Source organism: Scatophagus argus, chromosome 7, assembly GCF_020382885.2.
Source record: "Scatophagus argus isolate fScaArg1 chromosome 7, fScaArg1.pri, whole genome shotgun sequence".
Lineage (NCBI taxonomy): Eukaryota > Metazoa > Chordata > Actinopteri > Scatophagidae > Scatophagus > Scatophagus argus.
The window spans coordinates 1,774,935-1,785,598 of NC_058499.1; the positions used below are offsets into that span (position 1 = coordinate 1,774,935).

Here is a 10,664-nt window from a genome sequence, read left to right on the forward strand (position 1 = left end):
AAGCACAACAACAACAATAAATCCTCTGTGTTTCAGTGAGTAAAACAGACGGACTTCAGAGCCTCCTTAGAAGGCCCTGGAGACGCCCTGAAGACGCCCTGAAGACACTCTGAAGACACTCTGAAGACACTCTGAAGACGCCCTGAAGACGCCCTCAAGACGTCCTGAGGGACGAGGAGCCTTCATCACGGTGCTGTGGAGTTGAACTCAGGAAGCACCGGCGCCCAGTCAGGGTACACGTCCAGAGAGAATAAGGGGACTCCCCACGTGGCCACGGCCAACAGGACAGCCAGGACGCCGATCACATTGACGCCGAGCCCCGCCTTCACCTGCAGCGGCCATCAGGTTTAACACGTTTACATCTCACACTGAGCCGTTTGTGCAGTTTGTGAAGCAGCGACGTAAAACCACACTCACCATGTCCGTGATGCTGATGTGTCCGTAGGCGAACACGATGGCGTTTGGCGGGTTGGACACTGGGAGCAGGAAGGAGAAGGACGTGCACAGGGTGGTGGGGATCAGGACGTACAGCGGGTTGACGTGGATGGCCTCCGCCTGAAGGGAACACAAACATCTGTATGTATGTATGTATTTACTTAGACACACACACACACACACACACACTCTGTGCTGCTGTAATTACTTCATCATGTCACTGCATCGCTCACAGAGAAAACCATGCGGACGAGAGTTAGTGAAGGAGCAGCTCCGTTCGAATGTCTGAACATCGGCAGGTCAGGTCTGCAGCACGGGTTACCATGGTGATCTGTCCAGGTTAAAAGAGAGCCAGCTTCCTGTCCGGCATCTCACTTAGCTGTCACACACTGCTGCTCTGCCTCCCTCTGAAACAGAACCGAATGCACCGCGTTGTGTGTGTGCTGCTTTGTCTCCTGAACAGGAAGTGACGTAGCCACCCTGCGCTCGCCACCGCGAACCATCAACTGCTGTTAACCTTCTGATGAAAGCTTCTGATGATGACCTTTCGTACGTTTCTGATCACATGACTCCACTGTTCAGGTTCTGTCCCATTAGCCAAGTATGCAAGAATATGGGGAAGTGCGGGATGAAGAGTAAGAACAGAACCGAAGGTAACGAGAAATAACAAAAGAAAATCTGAAACGTCTTCACGGACGATTAGGACACTTATGAGACATAAATGACAGTAACTGGATGAGGATAAATCAATTCACAGTAATGACGGCTGACTGAGGAGATGTGAACCCACCAGAGGAGACAGGATGGGGAGGAAGATGGTGATGGTGGCGGCGTTGCTGGCCACCTCTGTTACCGTGGTGACGATGATGCAGGCGACCGTGATGGTGGCAAATACCGGCAGATCACCCAGAGGCGTCAGCAGCTCGGCCACCCACAAAGACAGGCCTGACTCCTGCACACACACACACACACACACACACGTCATGATGACTGACGACTCGTCTTCAGGTTCTCAAGGTGTCTGGTTTCTCCCAAACCAGACCAGCACGCGTCTCCAGTCAATAAACGTGAGCCTTTCAGTCTTTTCGAGTATTTCCTTCCCTGAGAGTTTAGTTTTATTTCAGTTATGTCTCGTCTCAGATCGTCTTTCTCGCCAGGTGACACACCTCACCTTTGTGCCTTCAGCGAGCGCGAAGCCTCCACCCACCAGCAGGGCCACCTTCCACGGCATGACGGCCTGAAACTCCGCCCAGGAGATCAGAGCCTCTGACGGAGATACAGACACATCCGGCTCATCTTCACAGACAGACAGGCAGGCAGGCAGAGAGACAGACAGACAGGCAGGCAGAGAGACAGACAGACAGACAGGCAAACAGGCAGGCAGGTAGAGAGACAGACAGGCAGGCAGAGAAAGCAGGCAGACAGACAGGTAGAGAGACAGGCAGACAGACAGGCAGGCAGGTAGAGAGACAGGCAGGCAGGCAGACAGACAGACAGGCAAAGAGACAGACAGGCAGGCAGAGAGACAGGCAGGCAGACAGGCAGAGAGACAGACAGGCAGGAAGGCACAGAGACGGACAGGCAGGCAGACAGGCAGAGAGACAGGCAAAGAGACAGGCAGGCAGGCAGACAGGCAGGCAGGCTGAGAGACAGACAACCAGGTAGGCAGGCAGAGAGACAGACAGGCAGACAGACAGGCAGAGAGACAGACAGACAGGCAGGCAGACAGACAGGCAGAGAAAGCAGGCAGGCAGACAGGTAGACAGACAGGCAGGCAGGCAAACAGGCAGACAGGCAGATGCTGTCTCTCTATATAATGATCACAGCTTACTAACAGCTTACTAACAACTAACAGGCCTATGGTAGAGTACTTGACTAAATGTACTTTACATCTGGTGACCTGCTGATGTGGATGTTACATCAGAGCGATCGACCAATCACAGCTAAACTGTCGCGTCTGGCGAATTCACCATATTTTGTGGAGGGTCCGTAGGCAGGCAGGATGAAGAAGAGGAGGCCCAGCAGCAGAGCCACGGTGGCGTCGGTGATGTGGCCCGAGTGGCTGCTCGAGACAAGAACAGAAGAAACGGATCAGCCGGGACGCCGAGTCTCGTTACAGTCATTACATTAGTTCCATATGGAATACAAGAGGCAGCACATCACCACAGGAACCACCAATGCTGTGTGCTGTGGTTGTCTTTGGCCGTAGCTATAGCTACCGGTAAGAGACGGGGGACGAGAAGACGGGGCGGGAAACACCGAGACATCTTTGACTTAACGTCGTGACTCTGTTGATGATGGTTGAATTTCCGGCCATATCTTATAAATCGACGCTGAGGCGACTTTGTGATTTATGATTTTGAGCTTTATGAATAACACTGATGCTGGAAAAGAGAAGAGAGCAGATGAAACACTCAGAGTTGTGGCTCTCACTTTAGCTTTTAAAAATATATTCAATGAAAAGACCAAAGCCAATAGTGTATGAATCTACAGACTTCCTGTGCCCACTGATTCCTGCTGAAGATATAAATTAATATTTAAAAACAGTTCTCAGATTAAAGGTTGTGCTCTTACAAAAGGCCTCAGTAATTCCCGCTCACTGCAGTCTCATCAGACTTGGGGAAAGTCCCTATTTGTTCAGCACTAATTTGCGCGGCGGATTGATCCAGTGAGGCGCTCAGGATGGCGTCTGTGGGACTCACTGAGGGAAGAGGGACGCCCAGCCCGGGATGAAACCTGGAGACCTGGTCAACCACAACAGCACCATCAGCAGGAAAACCACAGCGGTGAACACCTCCTGACAGCTGGAGGGAAGGCAAAAACAGATGAGTCACTGAATGACACGATGACAAGACAAGAACACGAGAGAGGATCAATGAGGGGATGACTGGATGAATAACTGAAAATGAATGAACAGTAATACAACTGACTGACCGACGGACTGACTGACTGACTGACGGGCTGACTGACTGACTGACTGACTGACTGACTGACGGACTGACTGACTGAGTGGACTGACTGACTGACTGATGGGCTGACTGACTGACGGGCTGACTGACCGACAGACTGACTGACTGACTGACTGAGTGGACTGACTGACTGACTGACGGACTGACTGACTGAGTGGACTGACTGACTGACTGACGGACTGACTGACTGACTGACTGACTGACTGACTGACTGAGTGGACTGACTGACTGACTGACTGACTGACTGAGTGGACTGACTGACTGACTGACGGACTGACTGACTGACTGACTGACTGAGTGGACTGACTGACTGACTGACTGAGTGGACTGACTGACTGACTGACTGACTGACTGAGTGGACTGACTGACTGACGGGCTGACTGACTGACTGACTGAGTGGACTGACTGACTGACGGGCTGACTGACTGACTGACGGACAGACTGACTGACGGACAGACTGACTGACTGACTGACTGAGTGGACTGACTGACTGACTGACGGACTGACTGACTGACTGACTGACGGACTGACTGACTGACTGACGGGCTGACTGACTGACTGACTGACGGACTGACTGACGGACTGACTGAGTGGACTGACTGACTGACGGGCTGACTGACTGACTGACTGAGTGGACTGACTGACTGACGGGCTGACTGACTGACGGGCTGACTGACTGACTGACGGACAGACTGACTGACGGACAGACTGACTGACTGACTGACTGAGTGGACTGACTGACTGACTGACGGACTGACTGACTGACTGACTGACGGACTGACTGACTGACTGACGGGCTGACTGACTGACTGACTGACGGACTGACTGACGGACTGACTGAGTGGACTGACTGACTGACTGGCTGACTGACTGACTGACTGACGGACTGACTGACTGACTGACTGAGTGGACTGACGGGCTGACTGACTGACTGACTGACTGACTGACTGACTGAGTGGACTGACTGACTGACTGACGGACTGACTGACTGACTGACTGACTGAGTGGACTGACTGACGGACTGACTGAGTGGACTGACTGACGGACTGACTGAGTGGACTGACTGACTGACTGACTGACTGACGGACTGACTGACGGGCTGACTGACTGACTGACTGAGTGGACTGACTGACTGACGGACGGACGGACGGACTGACTGACTGACGGGCTGACTGACGGACAGACTGACGGACTGACTGACTGACTGACTGGCTGACTGACTGACTGGCTGACTGACTGACTGACTGACGGACTGACTGACTGACTGACTGAGTGGACTGACGGGCTGACTGACGGACTGACTGACGGACTGACTGAGTGGACTGACTGACGGACTGACTGAGTGGACTGACTGACTGACTGACTGACTGACGGACTGACTGACTGACTGACTGACTGACTGACTGAGTGGACTGACTGACGGACTGACTGAGTGGACTGACTGACTGACGGACTGACTGACGGACTGACTGAGTGGACTGACTGACGGACTGACTGAGTGGACTGACTGACTGACTGACTGACTGACGGACTGACTGACTGACTGACTGACTGACTGACTGAGTGGACTGACTGACGGACTGACTGAGTGGACTGACTGACTGACTGACTGACTGACGGACTGACTGACGGACTGACTGACTGACTGACTGACGGACTGACTGACGGGCTGACTGACTGACTGACTGAGTGGACTGACTGACTGACGGACGGACGGACGGACTGACGGACTGACGGGCTGACTGACTGACTGACTGACTGACGGACTGACTGACGGGCTGACTGACTGACTGACTGAGTGGACTGACTGACTGACGGACGGACGGACGGACTGACTGACTGACGGGCTGACTGACGGACAGACTGACGGACTGACTGACTGACTGACTGGCTGACTGACTGACTGACAGACTGACTGACTGACTGACTGACTGACGGGCTGACTGACTGACTGACTGACGGGCTGACGGACTGACTGACTGACTGAGTGGACAGACTGACGGACAGACTGACCTTTAATGTGTCACCTCACTTGTTCTGTGCTAATAAAGCCTGTAAACGTCTCCCAGAGAAAACAGTCCTGAGCTACCTGAAGCTCCTCATCGGCAGTCCAGCCTTTCCTAACTCACCGACGTCACCTCGGAACACTTCACCGCCTCCAGGTGGGCTCAAATCCCACCCACTTTGCTGTTTGACATTATTAAAGGTACAAGCAAAGAAGACAACTGTGGCGAGGACGGACGACTGTCCAACATCTGTAAACCTGAAAGCAGTGGAAATGTCTGCCCGAGACGAGAGCCTGTGAGCTGAGCAGTTTAACCGCTCAAAGATTTCACACAGAAGCCTTGGACTGCTCCCACCTGAGGACGTCAGAGGACTGTTTCTGATAGAGACGTGTCGAAGACGTCCAGCTCGAGTGGAAGACGGGGAGAGCAGTAATGTGCTTTCTGAACTGTAATGTTGTATTAGACACCTAAAGGAAAGACAGGAGCCTGAACATAAGCGTAATATGTCCACTTGGATCGATGAATGGATGAATGAATGAATGTAGATTTAACTGACTGACTGGAGGAATGAAAGGATGACTGAATGAAGGGATGCCTGATCAATAAATGACTGAACATACGAGTGAATAAGTGAACATAAATATGAATGTATATATAAATAAATATAATAAACACATGAATGGATTAGTGATCACCTCATCGGTCCCAGCCGCTTGTACTCGTCTTCTATCACGCTTCTTGCTGCTCTGTCTTTCTCAGACTGCTCTCCTCCACGTCGCCACGGGAACCCGAGGCTGTGTGTGTGTGTGTGTGTGTGTTCAGACAGATCATATTATTGACAGGTGACAGACAAGTGCTGACAGTGAACTAAATGATTGACTGTGATTGGTTAAAAGCACACTGAGAGCACACAGCGCTGACCCTCCGATGAAAATGTTACTGAGCATGTGCGGAAGCCAGCGGCGTCCACGGTTAACCTGTCTGATTAGCATCACACTGCTAATGCTAACATTAGCGTTGCACTCACGCTTCCATCTCAGGCTGTGCTGAGATGAAAGCAGGCGTCATGGAGTTCTGTGATTTGATCAAACGTCCATCAAGTCACTTCACATTCAGGTTCTTTGAATGTTTTTGAAGAATAAAGGTTTAGCTGGGAGGTGAACGTGGAGCAGACGGCGTGTTGACACTCACTCTGAGCCAATGAAGAGCCAGTAAAGCCACATCCACGTCAGCAGCAGCATGATCACACTGATGGGCAGGCACATCAGCAGCCAGTTCCCAAAGTTAATGCAGCTGCAGTTCGGGTAAATCCTGGATTTAAAGACACAGTCTGAAGTGGATTCATTTACATTTGTTTAAAATGCACACTGAAGCTTCCGTCCCCCTTTTACTTGTCCTTCTGTCTGTCTCACACATCTACACTCACTGGTTGAGGTACTCAGAGAAGATGAGGTTGGGCGACGTGCCGGGCAGCGTGCTGATGCCTCCGATGTTGGAGGAGTACGCCAAGCCGATGCACATGGCTTTACAAACCATCAGGTCCTGTTTGCTCCTGCTGGGAGCTGCAGCAACCTGCAAGACCACACAGAGGGACAAACGGCCCATTAGAGGCTGCATTCGTGGCAGTACTGCTGGTGGAAGCAGGACAAGCAGTAGAAGTATGAATCAGAGCTGCAAAACATGGAGTCAGACGCAGCTTTAGTAGTAATCGCAGTATCATTATGATGGCACTAACAATCATGTTTATAATAACAGCAGAAGTTGTAGTGGAACTGATGGTGCAGGAGTTTGATGTCGTGAACACAACAACTTCGTGCGGCGCCTTCTTCTTCTGCTCTGGGTTTACCAGCGAGTCGGGTGCCTACCAACAGCGACTGCACTGGAGTACAACCACGCAGTCGTGGTGTGCAGAGCCACCTTTGTGTCTGCGCTGATGTCTACCCATTGTGAAACTTTTTCAATTGTTAGCAACCAGAAACAGCAGAAACAGCAGCAGCAGAAGCTACCAGCATCAGAAGTGCTAGCAGAAGCAGTATGAGGAGCTGCAGAAGCATCGGGATCAGTGGCGGACCAACCTGAGCTGCAGCGGGCTGCGACGCGGTCTGCATCTGGACACAAGTGACCGTCTCTTCAGGAGCATCTGAACACCGCTGGCCACTGAGGTACAAGAGGAATACAGTGAGAACAGCACAAACACCACAGAGGGACAGTGAAGGCACCAGGAGAGGACAGCAGTGATGACCGAGCAGCAGTGAACCATCCCTCACGTACCTCACAGATTCTTTCATCTTTTCAACATGGCCGTCAGTTTCTGCACAAACAACAGACTCTGTCAGTTAGTTTTATGGAAACTAAGCCAGGCTGCTGCTCATGAATTATCGAAACTGCAATTCCCTCCCCTCTTATTTAATCCAGGACTACACATTAATGTATTCATTAAAAACACTGAGGTTGGAGAGCCCACACAACGCAGAAAATACAGTACAAATAAGTACTGTGAGGTCAAATGAGTTCAGTGTGTGTGTGTGTGTGTTCACATTCTGCAGAAAGACAGAGCAATGCGTTGATCCAGGTACCGTCCAGCTGCAGGGTGGGGTTGTCTTCACCGGCACATCCCCCCTCCTTGGCCTTCAGGATCTGCTGGAGAACAGCCTCCACGATGGGCATCACCATGGTAACAGCCGACGTGTTTTGGACCCACATGGAGATAAACGCACAGCCGGACATGAAGCCCAACATCAGCCTGGAGACAACAGCGTGGCGCTCAGAGCAGGAACATCCACAAGAACCTCATGTGCACCACCACACGCTGTCACTTCCTGAGCCACTGACACCCGCTGAAACAGCGAGCCAGCTCTCTGGACAATGACTCAGGAAGGCTTTGGGGTGAGAAAATCCCCAAACCTGTCTGTGTGAGGACACCCGGCCAAATCGGAGAGAGAAGAATCTGCTTTTTAAATTCACACAGCTCAGACAGAAATGCAGATACAAGACGGCGTGAGGTGGAGCCATGAAGCCTCCGTTAACACATCCAAACGAGCCACAGACATGTAATCGACGTTGTTGTACGACACCAAAAACGTCAGCAAAACAACAGAAATTCTCCTGCTGCGTGACACGCTGAGGCGGGAAGCGGTTCACACAGGGCAGCGCTCACCATGCAGGGTTGACTCCCACCATGAGGACGAGCCTCAAGGCGATCCTGCGGTGGAGACCCCACTTCTCGATGGACGTGGCGAGGCAGGTGACCCCCACCAGCAAGAAGTGGAAGTCTTTAAAGTACTCCTTCGCCACCTGGAAGAGGAACAGAGGCGGAGTGATACGAGAGCGCTGCTGTGGGCTCAGAGGGGACAAAGAAGGCGGGAAAACTGTTCAGATGCTGGCTTTTATTCGTGTTAATGACTGAGGAAACTCAAACCAAGCAGCAGAGAAGATGCCAAAATAAACAAACAGAAGCACAAATGACCAAAACGAGCACAAACACGCAGGCTGTGACTTCATTTAGTTTCCTTGTTAATCAAAAGTAGACATTTTTCCTCTTACATGCAGTGCAATTTATCCACCCAGATTGTTTTGGAGATGACATTTTCTGTTTACTTTCCATGTTACCACACATTAATGTTTACATCCCGCCTCGTCACGGACACGAGCCTCTCGTCTTTGGGTAGATGCACGTTTCCTTCTGCCAAAGAAAATAGTCCCTACATGAAACTGCTCGCAACAAGCTCTGTGGATTATTTTGAGCAACCGGGTCATGATTTAAGGAAAGAGACATCGTCACATGTATTTTTAATTTATGCTGAACAGAAGGCAGACGTCTCTACAGGTGACTCCAAAACTCCACGCCACACACCAAAACTATCCGGACGGATAAACGGCACTACAGGGGAGAGGAAATATGCGTAGTTTTTGACTTTGGGGTGAACTGTCCCTTTAAGTTGAAGAACAGCGTGGCCAGAAAACAGACTGATGTACTCACGTCCGATGACTTCATGATGCCAAACACGGGGAACAAGATGGCGGGGAACATGGCGGTCACGGGCAGAGGAATCACCTCGGCCACCCAGAAGATGGCCATCAGCAGCAACACAAAGGCACATTCTGCCTCCTGCAGGGACGAAACACACAGAGGTAGGTGCGTTTACCTGTCGTACAGGATTTAAAGCAAAAATGTGCACGCATTCAGTTTAAATTAGTTTACCACATAAAGAACCAATCAGCAGCCACTCATTTACAGCAACGCTTTACACTGTTCGCATCCTGCAGTTCCTCTAACGTCCACCAGCTTCTGCTGCAGGAAAGCTTTGGCTGCCCTGAAAGCCACTGACTTCTGTGTGCGTTATGTTTTTGTTTTATGACAGTGTGCGAGACAGGTGTATGTGATGATTACGTAAGTCCAACACTCACCTGCTCTGGTTTAGGACTGGTTGGTCTGGAGAAAAATATATGGCCCTTAAGGCGCAAGATACGTCACTTTCATCACCAGCTTATTTCTAACTTTGTCTTCAGAGATAACAACAGTGCAGTAGAACATCATAAGACAAATAGATCATAATCTTTCAATGTCTTTCAAAGTTCTTTCATGCCCTGAGTTCGATTCAGAGGAGCGTTACTGCTGCTCTGTGCACTCGTCTGGTTGCAGGCATGTAAAGCAGACTAACCTTGGTCCCGATGACAAGAGGAAGAGGAAGCAGCAGCAGAGGCGAGAGAACAATCATGGCCAGCCTGTGATAGTTCCTCAGCGCTCTGCTCCATCCCTCCAGCATTCTGTTTCTTCTGGTCTTGTCTTTGCTCTCTTGGGCAGGATCTGGTTGTAATCCAGCGGTTTTGAGGCTAAAAGACAACTCAGAGGCTCATGGCCGTCCTGGTGTCGAGCTGACCTTCTTTTCAGAGACTCAGCCTCCAACCCTCGAAGGTCACAGGTTACGTGTTTTCTTGAGCAAGACGCCAAACCTGCTTTCTAATTGCCGGTTATCTCTGCAGTAACACAGAGGGGAGATAAAAAAGTCACATAGCTTTTAATTTATGACACTTCAAAGCGGCAGTATCAGGGGATTTATGGTACTTGGTTTGCTGGGGATGGATTTTCTTCTTTTGATAGATCTGTGCTGGCAGATTCTCCCCGTTTCCTGTGTTTGTGCTCAGCTTGACCAGCAACGATTACTCGATCAATGGATTAGCCAGTGCTTTTGCTGCTTTTCTGAATGCAGAGTCTTTAGGTTGTGAGCTGCTGGTTGGACAACTTGAAGATTTG

At 50.8% G+C, this 10,664-nt stretch overlaps 1 protein-coding gene and 1 long non-coding RNA gene across 2 annotated transcripts; one reads left to right on the forward strand and one right to left on the reverse strand.

Moving 5' to 3' along the window:
* Positions 1–135: 135 nt before the first annotated feature.
* slc13a1 (solute carrier family 13 member 1) lies at positions 136–10,578 on the reverse strand. The gene is made up of 14 exons (XM_046393069.1): positions 10,072–10,578; positions 9,390–9,518; positions 8,568–8,704; positions 7,987–8,153; positions 7,486–7,721; positions 6,837–6,982; positions 6,602–6,721; positions 6,106–6,204; positions 3,138–3,239; positions 2,406–2,497; positions 1,607–1,701; positions 1,226–1,387; positions 418–555; positions 136–329 (listed from the first exon to the last, which is right to left on the reverse strand). Exons 1-14 carry the CDS (start codon positions 10,174–10,176, stop codon positions 186–188), a joined length of 1,872 nt encoding a protein of 623 aa, XP_046249025.1. The 5' UTR covers positions 10,177–10,578; the 3' UTR covers positions 136–185.
* On the forward strand, positions 177–1,089 carry LOC124061354. The gene is made up of 3 exons (XR_006843735.1): positions 177–345; positions 446–584; positions 1,018–1,089. It is a non-coding gene; the product is annotated as an uncharacterized LOC124061354 (long non-coding RNA).
* Positions 10,579–10,664: the final 86 nt, after the last annotated feature.